The following is a 13,472-nucleotide window of genomic DNA, read 5'->3' on the forward strand; positions in this document are numbered from 1 at the left end:
GTGCAATTAAACGTTAAAATACGTGCATACTTATGAACACCTATTTTAAAAATACTATTTTACATTCTTAAAACACCAGCAAATATTTTATGATTAGCGCATCACTTTCCAGATATAAGCGTAAATAGTAAGTTTTAGTTGTCAGTACGGAAGGTTTAAGCAGGTTTCAGATTAAATAAAGAGTGAAGAGAAAAGAAAAAACTGTATATTAAATTTTTCTATTGCGTTTAATGTAACATTTTCTTCTGATTTCTGATAATCAATTTAAATAACTTAATTATTTTGTATGATATAATACATTTGTCTTTCCAGTTGGAAAAATACAACAACTACTACTACTGACATTTGACAGGTACTTAATTTCAATAGTAGTTTAATGTCACTTCCGTTGCATACCTGCGTGACGTTCTGTAAAAATTTTACACCCAAGCGCCTAAAGAAGTTTCACTTCAAAAAAATATTATGATACTCATTTAATTATTTACTATATAAATACAAACACAAGGAGAAACCCTCTCCCCAAACCCCTTATCAGCTTGTATCCTGAGAGCCTTAATTCAGCTCATGCAAATGCCAGTCACCGTTGACGCCCGATACACATACTTACGGATCGACACACTATTTTTGTCTAAAAATCTGCGTCTGCTTACAGCTCTGATGCCAGGATCAGGCATCACACTAGTATCCGTACTAGTCGAACTCATCGAAGAGTTCAGCTTGTAATCTAGCACATATCATCAGCCCGGTGAGCTCCTCCCCGGAACTGTTTCGCGAGCTGTAGGGCCTCCTTCGCAGGTACTCGGACTACTGTAAACAAATATAACTCCTCCTGGCTGAACCGTGCTACCCACATAAGCTGGCGAAGCTTGAAAGGCCCTCGATTACCTTCCATCCCATTAAACGAATAACTATAGCCCTGTGTTCGACTTCGGCAGGTCCCAAGTCTGCTTTTGGAGACTCCGTTCATGTAGGTATTGCAGTTTGACGACAGATTGATGCAGATTTTTCTGGTAGTGGAGCGTATAAGCCCCCACCATCCTGTCTATTCCTACCGCAAAACAATCTCACGTTCCAGATTGTAGAGTAATACAATAACAATACCTATGCATAACTAGGCCCGTTATATGGGAGCTTAAAGTATTTTTCGCATGACGGCCGTAAACATTGATGAGAGTAGGAAATAAGCGTGTCATTGATTAAAAGCCGTATTGTTTGGATTATATTATTACGTTTTAAACTTATGTCGTTCAAGCAACAACAAGTTGTTGACAAATAACAATTGACATTTAAGTATTACACCTTTCTTTCTGGGGGTACCTAAAGGCACCGTTAGTGGATCGGGAGGATCCGAAATGACGTGTTTTGGACGACTTCGACTGTTTACCTTTTGATCCGCAAGATTGGCTATGTAGTTCCTGGCGGCCACGATGAGAGGATTCTCGTGCCGTGCCGCTTTATCGAAGTGGCGCATTGATGCCGACTGGAGATACTTACTGATGGACTCTAGGTCCAGGTCGTCGTGCAGTCGATATACCTGACGAACCATGGGGCTCCGACGCAGTGACGTAGCGTGGTGGGGAGGCGGCTAGCCCCAGGCGGCACTTTTTAGAGGGCGGCAAAATATCACAATAAATAATAAAAATATTTGAACCATTTCATATTTTTATCGCAACTACAAATTTGGACCGATTGAACTGGCAAAACTGTCTATACTGACTCGCGAGGATTCCCCGTAAGTTATAATTAAAGGTAGTACGTGTGCTTTGACAATTCAAAGAAAGTTTTATTGATGGATTGTCAGTTATCCATTTCACATTAACGGATCGTAATTTATGTTACGCTTCATTCTTAGCTACTCACTTAATTCTTAGTGAATACCTGTGACCTTGCTCGTTCACGAAGCCCGCTATAGAAAGCAGAGTATTAAATACACTTGACATTGGCGAAATCTAAAAGGAAACTTATATAAGCAATAAATTATTATTAAAATAAAATAAAACGGCCAAGTGCGAGGTTTACACTCGCGTACTCACGGTTCCGTATAAATATTTACGGTTTTCAGATTTTTCTCTATAGATAGATGTGCTGTAAGATATACCTACCGAGATTCCTGTCAAAATTCATGTTTATAGGTCAATGGAATAGAATATTTTTTGTATTAATAAACGCGATTGTAACACTTAGATAAACTTTTTTATTTAAAATCTTTATAATGCAAAATAATGATGACTGCTCTTGCCAAAAAAAAACTAGAATTAATGTATAGTATACATCAAAGTGAAATACCTAAATAAAAGGGCGGCAAAATTGTCTTCCGCCCCGGGCGGCTGACACCCACGCTACGCCACCGCTCCGACGGCTATCCTGCAAAAACGGGATTGAATAGTTTGAGGGGTTTCAAGCTATAGCGAGCCACGTGAGCGAACACTACACTTGCATAGGTCATGACGGGGTGTATGCAAGTTTTGTAGAGTACCTATCACCTTATTTCTAAGGGACAATTTACTTCGCTTGCAAATCATCGGATAGATATTTATCTTATGGCTTTCTCTGTGGTTTTAGCACCAGGATAGGCTTGAATTTAGATATCGAAATTATATTGTATTTTTGTTCTGACGGCATCAGCCTAGCCAGCAGATTTTATTTTTAACTATCATGTTGTAACGGACGTGACGTCATCTGCCATGCCCTGCCGCCAGCCATGCTGCCAAGCTACGTATTAACACGCCCCCTTCCGCAATTGCCACTAGCCAAAGCCAACGAAGGGGGGTTAGTGTTAATAAAACAAGCCTTGCCAGGCATTTCTACCCGGCCCACTGAGTTTCTCGCCGGATCTTCTCAGTGGGTCGCGTTTCCGATCCGGTGGTAGATTCTGCGAAGCACGGCTCTTGCTAGGGTTCGTGTTAGTAATGTCGTCAGGTTTGAGCTCCGTGAGCTCACCTACTAGTTAAGGTTACCCTAAAATAGCCTCTCAAGGCTCTCAGCTTAGGTAGGATTAAAAAAATATTCTATCCGCTTTCTGCTTTCTCGCACAAATAAAAGAACTTGTCGTTACGCTACTGGTTTTTTGTCGCATCGTTTACTACAATGTAAAATAATATCTATGCAATAGGCTAGGCTATATCCATGAAAGATTTAAATTAACTGTACCTTTATACCGAGGGTCATCAATTAGTTTCGCTCGGGGTCCGTTTTAAGAAATTAAATGACCATTGTGGTACGCGCAACTTAGTATAGATTTATTTATTTATTAAATCAATGTAATTACAGAAATGACTAAGATATTTTTTTACATAATATTATTGAGAAAAATTACATTTTTGTTGCGAACTAATTGTCGGAAGTTTGGAGTAAAGATTATTGAAGCTAGTGGCATAAAATCCTGGAAATGGTCTTCAGTATGTCGAAATTGACTTTCCCACCGCGACGATCAACGCTTTCGTAATTCGCAAATTCTTTCCCGCTTGTTACCTCGTTACTTCGCCCGTCCACCGTTTTCGAATTGACGTCAATAATGATAATGCGGAGGATATATTTTGAAGTCGTCGTGGCCTAAAGGATAAGACGTCCGGTGCATTCGTATCTTGCGATGCACAGGTACCAATTTTTCTAATGAAATACATTCTTAGCAAATGTTCACGATTGACTGCCATGGTGAAGGAATAACATCGTGTAATAAAAATCAAGCCCGCAATAAATCATAATTTGCGTAATTACTGGTGGTAGGACGTCATGTGAGTCCGCACGGGTAGGTGCCACCACCCCGCCTATATCTGCCGTGAAGCAGTAATGCGTTTCGGTTTGAAGGGTGGGGTAGCCGTTGTGCTGTACTCATACCTTAGAATTCATAACTCAAGAGTGGGGGCGGCATTTACGTTGTATTTCTATTCTGTCCACAGGATCGGGAATGTAGTTACCGGCGGCCACGATGAGAGGGTTCTCGTGTTGTGCCGCTTTATCGATGTGGCGCATCGACGCCGACTGAAGATACTTACTGATGGACTCTAAGTCCAGGTCATCATGGAGGTCGACGTTCCTGACGTACCACGGAGCTCCGACGGCTATCCTGCAAAAACGGGATTGAATGACTTGGAATGATTTTAAGGTAGTGCGGGCCGCGTGAGCGAACAAACACTACGTTTGCATAGGTCATAGCGGGGTGTATGCAAGTTTTGTAGAGTGCCACCTTATTTCTAAGGGCAAAACTTGTCTTCGGGCTTCATACCGTACGTTCCGGAATGCTCTAAGAAATTATTTGAGATGATCTTTTTTATCATCTTACCACTGACCGTCGTCGCATCAAAACGCAGTTTATACAGATTGTCCTTACTAATTTAACCTTTCCGCTTCAAGTTGAAGCGGAAAAGTTAATTATAACTTTTCTGATGAGTTTTACTAGGCAATAATAATAATACACCACGCGGAATGCATTTCATCTCGCTGTGTTACTACAGCTTAAGCCATGTCCAGATCTGAAAGTCCAAAAATCAAGTCAACAAAACCTTGATAGGCAATAAATTATTTGCAAACTACAAAGGTAACCTGAAAACTTAAATTGGTTACAATAATATAAGAGACAGATCGAAAGCCGGGCTGCGGCGCGACACGAGTCACGTCATAGTGGTCACGTGCGTCTGAGCGTGGTCTAACACAGCGGCTCTCAAACATTAAATTAAATGTATGTATAAGTCGCCCGCCCTGCTTACCGTACGAACATAGTTCTAAGTAACACGACATTACGTATAAGTCTATTAGGTTAGACTCTCAGAAAGTTTTCAAGGAAAATCCCGAGGCACGGGCTGAATAATGTGCTCAAACAGCCCCGTGTCATATTTTGACGCTTTGATCGGAGTCACATGACTCGCACCGGCCGGCATTCTATCGCGCCGCGCAGAATTCATCAGAATGGCTGCAAAGCGCTCGCTGTGATGACGTGTGCACTACTTTATTCTTTATGCAGTTGAATACGACCAAAACAACAATTTATAATCGTATTGTTCGCATCAATTGAAAATGGATTGCAAAGATTTAACATAACTAAGTGTCTGCTATAGTGTTTTATTTGCTTCGGCGGAAATGTGATAAAGTTTTCGAATATTAAATTAACAAGTGAGTGTTGATTTTGTAAAAAAATAGAACAGTGAGTGTTTTTTGTTTTTGTTGTGATACAAAGTGAATATGGAAACACGACATTATTGGGAGGAAAACGGACATGCCGTTAAATACGACAAGTAAGTGGAATACTCAATTAATTAATTTTAAAGATGTTGTGGTGATATTAAAATTATGTGCCAGAGGCCTTGAAATACAAAACTAATTGCTTGAAACTGGACATATCTGATTGAGAGGAGTTGTTCGAAGATGAAAGCCATGCGTATGGAAGTTTACAACAGTTTAAAAGTAACCTTTTTTTTAATTAGGTATCATGGTAGTGTTGGTTTTGTTTTGGTTGTATTATTTATGTTTGTAATGGGCATAATTAATTCAATTGCAAATTAAGGATACCTACCTTCTGTGGTTACCTATCAAACAATTTTTTATACCTAGTTTTCGTGACAAATTTCATTGAGACTCGTTGAATAATTTTCTTGACTCTCACTCGAACTCCAGATTGCGTGATTAGTTTCAATGAGTACCTATCTATAGAAAAAAATGCTTAAGTTTTATCACAAACTTTAACCAAAACGACTACCTACTTATACCTGAGACCTTAGAACTTATATCTCAAGATGGGTGGCGCATTTACGTTGTAGATTGCTATGGGCTCCAGTAACCACTTAACACCAGGTGGGCTGTGAGCTCGTCCACCCATCTAAGCAATAAATAAAAAAAAAGTTAACTACCTAGTCTTGATTGGTACCATCTTTAGCATTGACCGATAGAAGAATATAACTTAATCATAACAAAATTTTATTTTTATAATTGTATTTGCACATGTACTTGTTATTGGTGGTAGGACGTCTTGTGAGTCCGCACGGGTAGGTACCACCATCTTGCCTATTTCTGGCGTTGTACTGTTAAAAGTTAAACTTTAGAACTAACGTCTCAAATGGTTGGGTATTTACATTGTAGATGTCTATGGGCTCCAGTAACCACTTAACATCAGGTGGGCTGTGAGCTCGTCGTCCACCCATCTAAGCAATAAAAAAATACTTATTAAAACGCAAATGTAATTATTTATTTGATTCAATATATTGTTATTTAGGTAATAATATTTACTAGCAATAAGTTATTCTTATTAATTACGATACGCCGCGAGTAGGTATAATTTTATTATAATAAGTGTTTACTTACGTTCGTACATAAGTGCCATTATGTACCTATATAGAAATAATTCTATAATTATATATGTACTTGTTTTTGTCCAACAAACAAAATTTACTAAGGATAAATGTACGTACTATTGTAATACTGTTTGTTTGTTATATTAATAAAAGAAAACAGTACATAAATAATTACTTCCAATTTTATTTTTCTTAAAATATTCAGAGGACGTTTTGCATAGGGATTTATACCACAGTACTGGTCTATCGTATGATAGCCTATATCCCTAATACTGGCAATAACGACTAATCCTGGCCTAAATACTTAACGTCCTACCCTAAATTCTAGGGGCCTATTACCTGTACTTATTTTCGGATAAAAACTCTGATGTACATTATATGTACTTCCTAACGCTAATCCCGTCTGCGACAGACTGGAATAGCCCCTTATGCTACTAGCGAATTAGTAGGGGAAAAAATATCCAAAGTCTTAACAAACACGATGTCTATTATAAAGGCGAAACCATGACGTCATACTTAGGAGGGTAGCCGTGAGGTTGAGATCAAAGCAACGTGAGGCTGTCCTCAAAGAGGTGTGCTATCGCCACTTAATTCGTACATTTTTGTCGATGACTTTGAGAACTAAACTTCTACTGTCACGGCAATTCATGATATCTGGCAATCTGTAGGCCTGTGGCAGATCGAATGCAACAGACTAAAAATTGAACGCTGGTATTCGTAGAATATTATCAAAGCCAGTAAGATCGTCCTAGTACCGTTTACCCCAAAGAAATTTGTATTATTTCTGTGCTTTACCCACAAAAGCCGCCCAATATTCTTCGAAAAACTACAGCTTTCTTCGTTAATATAAAATAGTATGTCTTTAGCCCCGGACAAAGATTCGTTTATTACAGACATATTGAGTATCGCCATTGTAAAACCAATACCTGTAATGTGTACTTTTGCAGATTTTTACCGACCAATTTTCAAGCAAGCTAATAATCGGCAAATAAATAGAGACAATGACAGTAGGTCACTCGCAAGACTAAGATTACCTACGGTATAATCTATTTAATTGTATCTAATGTTCCGTAGAAATAATTATTAAATAGATTTTTTTAAACCGACCGAGAGAATCTTATCCTAAACGTCATAATATTTAAAATTGGGCAAGAGCAGGAATTATTGGAAATGGGCCCTAGCCACTACTAAAAAATCGATAAATCCTAACAGCCTATAGCCGATAATATACAATATTTAAAAAAGGAACTCTATGTACTTTTTTCAATTTTCATTTAGGTTTTAAATCCACTAAATTTCTCAAAATTTTCCGTCATTAAATATCGATTAACTTCGATCAATATTCTGTTAATAAAGGTATCTTACAAATTGTATAATGTAATATTCAATATCGATCAATAATAATATCGAAAATAATCGTTTAAAGTAAAATCATTGCCTCCAATGAACACTACGCTAACTCCAAATTCGTAGGTTTACAGGAGGAGCGTTTAAATGAAAAAAGTTGATAAAATCTTTGTTATTGCAGATATATTTATGGTTTTTTCTTGTGTAACTAGCTGATTTACTCTTGCTTCGAACCCCATCAATAATAATTTGTAATACTTTTAAAATAGTGAAGCGATTTGCGTGAAAAACGAAAATTTCAAAATTTTGAGTTAGTGTAGTGTTCATTGGAGCCATCGAAATTATCGATACGTAGCTACAACAAAAATGAAAACTTTTGAAATAATTTCCGTTAAAGAAACGGATAGTTTTACTTTTTAGATATTCCTAATTGTTTTATAAGTTACATCATCACGTTTGTGTGTGTCTTTAATCTTTATATTAATTACATAGTGATGTTCATTATTCTCCAAAAAACTGGATATGTAATTAAAATGTTAGTTACCGCGGTGTCTTTACAAGCTATAAAAATCATTGCTTTTTTTATTATTTTCAAACCGTAAACGTGTCATCTATCACGTCACACATACTCTACGTTATTTGTAAATCTCGCTTAAATATTATTCATTCTTAAGATGTTTTTATTTATTAAATAAACGTAAACTTTTATTATTGTTATAATAGTTATTATGAAACTTATTTACTGGTGGTAGGACCTCTTGTGAGTCCGCATGGGTAGGTACCACCACCTTGCCTATTTCTGCCTTGAAGCAGTAATGCGGTTTGAAGGGTGGGGCAGCCGTTGTAACTACACAGAGACCTTAGATCTCGTTGTAGATGTCTATTAGCTCCCGTAACCAATTAACACCAAATTGGCTGTCCGCTCGTACACCCATTTATGCAATAATAATAAAAAAGTTTTTTTTTTAAATGTAACCAAAAATGGAACAATTCAATAACGATTATAAGCAGCGAAAGCGAATCAAAAATAACAAACATCTTGTCGTACACGTGAGTATGGCCGGAGTCGCGAGGGCGCGAACGCCGCACGCGTCACGGCAGCCGCGGCCTCCACACGCCGAGCGAAACGTGACCGCGCGCGCACACACACGCAGCCGGCACACACACGCGTACCCGCCACTAGCACGAGCTACGTAACTCACGTTCTTATCGTATTTAAATTGTTCTACTATTGGTCGAGACGGTAAGTATTTATGAAATAATAAGTACTGAAAATTTCTAAAACAAATTATATAGTGACATATTCGGGTATGAAGTGGCGTGTTGCATAATATTATTAGGCCACTGAGTTTCGCGCCGAATCTTCTCAATGGGTCGCCTTTGTGATCCGGTGGTAGATTCTGCGAAGCACTGCTCTTGCTAGGGCCAGTGTTAGCAACACTCCGGTTTAAATTTCTAAAACAAATTACATAGTTATTTGGGTATGAATTGCCGTGTTGTATAATATTACTAGCGACCCGCCCTCGCTTCGCTTCGGAAACATTAAAACACAAATGAAACAAAAAAAAAAATTTAAAAAAAAATTTAATAGGTAGCCTATGTTCATCAGGAACAATGTCGGCTTCTAATGGAAAAAGAATTTTTCAAATCGGTCCAGTAGTTTCGGAGCCTATTCGAAACAAACAAACAAACAAATCTTTCCTCTTTATAATATTAGTATAGATAGTATTATTACAGTATTTGTCATAAAAAAAAACCTTTAGTTGTTTCAAACCATGGAATAATGATTTGTGACATTAATTGGTAGGGTATCAAAACTTTTTGCGTTCTAATGAAAATTTTAAATTTATGCATAAAATAGACATATTGATATTTGGTAGCAATGAGCAGTATCGAATTCACTGAATATTAAATCGTAACAGAACTGTTTCGATTTAATAATTTCATAAATTCTATTACTGTACATAATTAAACACGTATTAAGAAAAGAAAAAGAAAAATGAAATGTTTTTATTTTAAATTTTAGTATTACTTAATAAAATTTTAATTAAACTTAAAAATAAAAATGATTAGAAATTTAAGTCTAATAATGGTTTATTCCGAATTAAAATTTTGTATATACTTAATTGAAATCTACGAAATTGGCGCCTTCCTAGGAAGTAGGTACATATTTGCAGTACGCAGCAAGTTGTCTGTTTCTGGTATTGCTGATGTCCATGGGCGAAGATGACCACTTACCATCGAGTATGTAATTTGCCTACGTAGTCAAAAAAAAAGTATTCTGTTTGGTTTTCGCAAATCGTAAAAAAGAATTAAAACTACTTTTACGGTTTTAACTCGCGTTTAAAAGTATCCGTAACTGGAAATAATGAAGATGAAGTTTAACCAGTAATTCTATTTATGGATGTAAGTAAGGTTGTATTTTCCAAAAATATCGCATTAAGAAAACCTCCTAATTATTTTAATTTAACCAAATAATCTATAAACAATTTTAATAATCACGAAAGACCCAAAATAAATCGATGTAACACTCAAAAAAATCAAAATCGACAAATGAGAATTATCAATCAGATATCCAATGCGATAATTAGAAGAAAAATAATCGTAATAAAATATAATATATTGATCAGATCTATTTGATTATAAATTAATATTTAATTATGTATATACACATACACATAAAACAATATTTGCGTGGATACATGCTTTAGTACGAAGGCGTTATCGTCTACTCGTGTAGATAGGACCTTGAGGTGTCGTTGCACCCTAAACAATGTTGCACACACGTGTACATATTGAAATCAATATCAGGCATAACGTTAGATAACTTTTTACGTATTTGAAAGAAACCTACCAGATTAAAAATAATAATTGAAGCTAATATCTAGTTCTCTTAATCAATTAGCGTTACTATCAGTATTTTGAGGTATTTCTATAGTTCGTCTAAATCAGGGGTGAGCAGAGCAACCTTTTTAATCTATGGGCCAATTTTCTTTTTTTTTTATTCTTTATTAGAGCCATACATGGGCCAATTTAAATTTAAATTTTTTTTGGCGGGCCGCATATAAGCTCACTCTTATTAATAACTAGCTTTTGCCCGCGACTTCATCCTTGTGGAATAGTTCACAAATAATGATTTATTTTAGAACAAATTTGGTTAGCGTGAAAAATGTTATAGTGAGCCAACATATAGACTTTAACATATAGATTTTTATTTTTGCAGATCTTTTAAAGGGGAACAATTCTGTCGTACATTATTTTAGCGAAACTTTAACCGTTTCTGCAGCGCACGCAGCGGAAACTCTCAAAAGAAAAGAAAAAAACGCCGATATTAAAACATTCTTTATTGGTGCTCCGCTTGTATTGGTCTTGGCGTGATGTTATATAGCCTATAGCCTTCCTCGATAAATGGGCTATCTAACACTGAAAGAATTTTTCAAATCGGACCAGCAGCTCCTGAGTTTAGCGCGTTCAAACAAACTCTTCAGCTTTATAATATTAGTATAGATTTACGAAACTTTATTTATAATAAATATTGGAATAAAGAAATATAAAAGTAAAAAAATAATAAAGATTTCATATTATACAAGTATTAGTGCAAGATAAAAACGAACAGAAACGAGAAGTCGATAAAATACATTCAATTTTAGAAATGCATGACGGGTCGCCTGTTGCTCATCCTTGGTCTAAATGACTAAGCCAATATTGTTTTGAACAGACTTGTCTACGTGTACAAAGTTCGCAGCCCACTGAGTTTCTCACCGGATCTACTCAGTGGGTCGCTACGTCAGTGGTAGATTCTGCGAAGCACTGCTCTTTTTAGGGTTAGTGTTAGCAAATTCTCTCTGGTTGAGCTCACCTACCATAGGAGCCCATAGACATCTGCAACATAAATGCGCCACCCACCTTGAGATATAAGTTTTAATAACGTCTCACCTTAATAATAACCGGCCTAGGTTGATTCCTATGTGTTATTAGTGCTTATTATCGAACGTAAACTAATTGCGCTTAATTATACTGATTATTAATTGTGTCACAATGTAACAAGTAAATAGCCAACTTCAAAAATTTAAAGGTGTTCTCAATTCGTCTTTAACTACCTGGCTATTGCCTGTGGTTAGTTAAAATATCATTGCGGTTTTGTTACTATTCCAATATACTAACAATGAAGAGATTTTTTTTATCTGTTTTTTTTTATTTATTTTTTTATTTCTTATATGGGTGGACGAACTCACAGTCCACCTGGTGTTAAGTGGTTACTGGAGCCCATGGACATCTACAACGTAAATGCGCCACCCACCTTGAGATATAAGTTCTAAGATCTCAGTATAGTTACAACGGCTGCCCCACCCTTCAAACCGAAACGCATTACTGCTTCACGGCAGAAATAGGCAGGGTGGTGGTACTCACCCGCGCGGACTCACAAGAGGTCGTACCACCAGTAAAGAACTGATAGAACTGATAGATTGATAGAACTAATAGACGTGTAGAGTAAATACTATTGTCCACGCGAGCTATCTATTTCTACCGGGGAAACATTCACGCGTTCGCGTTAAAGGACCTTCGACCTAATCTGTGAGATGTTAGCATTCGGTTTCTGTTATTAATTAAGATCGTTTGCTGATTCGCCTCTCTAGGTTTGAGCGTCTGCCGTCAGCAGACTCAACAATAAAATACCTCAAAATGGCGCAATTAAACACACACTTAAAAATCAAGATATAAAATGAATAAATAAAATATCTATGTAGTTTAAAAGCTAAAAAAACACGTTTAAATAGCAAACCGAAATGACAGTTAATATCATATTTTTTATCCCATTGATACTGCTCAGGATATTAGAGCGAAGTTATAAATTTATTGGAATGTCATCCTTCATGAAGCATGTGAAAATGACGTTCAAAGATTCCGTCAAACGCGAGTTATTGCATACAAACAAACATACACATTTATGTAAATATGTATATACATTCCAAACTAATAAAACAATGTTAAAATTCTAACGTCAACCGTTGAGAGACTTGGCGCTATATTGAATATTAATTAGTGTAAGTTAAAAATAAAACTTTTGACGTATTTACTTTTCACTGTGTCGCATCTGAGTTGTTTGAAAATACTATGTCTACTTCTAGGACTTTGGTTTGGCTGATTGTTTTGTACGAAATGTAACATGACCAGCGCTGTGAGCTATTGCTCGATCCCGTTATCTTCAAATTACCATCACACGATCCTTGAACGAACTTAGAAAAATAATCCTAAGCGGTAAACAGATGAACATCTGCTTCTCATTCTTTACCCTTGATAGTTCTGGTGCCCGCGAGCATCAGTGAACGCTCATTAATTTGAGAAGGGAATGTTGGCCTTCAAAAGCATTATAATACAATATTAATTGGTTGTCTGTATATTCGGTTTATAGACGATAGCTTTACATGATAACGTCAATAGCAAAACTATTCAAACTGATAGCTCTGACGTCACGCGAGAAAAGAGATAAACGTGTCACAAGCCAACGCTTGGCCGATCGTGCCCCTCTATCGCTTGTTCCGCGCTCTCGCTTACCCGCTTGGGTTCAGGCGGAACGTGACACTTTTTCGTGCGGGCAGCCGGTGTTCATCGATTTATAAGACATTATCACATCAGCGATAAATTGTTTATTATATTAATGAAGCGATGTATAAATAAATTATTTTAATTATATTTTAACGATTATATATATGCTCAATACATTCAAGTACACTGTCCGGCTAGGCTAGCCGTTTGCTACACCCTTGTGGTGTTATATCAATGTGACGCCCATGGTTGGAGATTATTTAATTATAAAAAAATGTTAAGTTAATTTAGGTA

At 36.6% G+C, this 13,472-nt stretch overlaps 1 protein-coding gene across 3 annotated transcripts in view; it reads left to right on the top strand.

Annotated features, from left to right (window-relative positions):
- The first annotated feature begins 4,622 nt into the window (after positions 1–4,622).
- Positions 4,623–13,472, top strand: part of cwo (transcription factor cwo) — a 47,729-nt gene continuing 38,879 nt past the window's right edge. For all 3 annotated transcript variants that reach the window (XM_028170698.2, XM_028170699.2, XM_028170701.2), the window contains exon 1: positions 4,623–5,231. In XM_028170698.2, the coding sequence (XP_028026499.2) occupies positions 5,179–5,231 (53 nt within the window). In that variant the 5' untranslated portion in view covers positions 4,623–5,178. The remainder of the gene's footprint in view (positions 5,232–13,472) is intronic.

The sequence above is a fragment of the Bombyx mandarina genome, chromosome 22 (assembly GCF_030267445.1).
Source record: "Bombyx mandarina strain Sakado chromosome 22, ASM3026744v2".
NCBI lineage: Eukaryota > Metazoa > Arthropoda > Insecta > Lepidoptera > Bombycidae > Bombyx > Bombyx mandarina.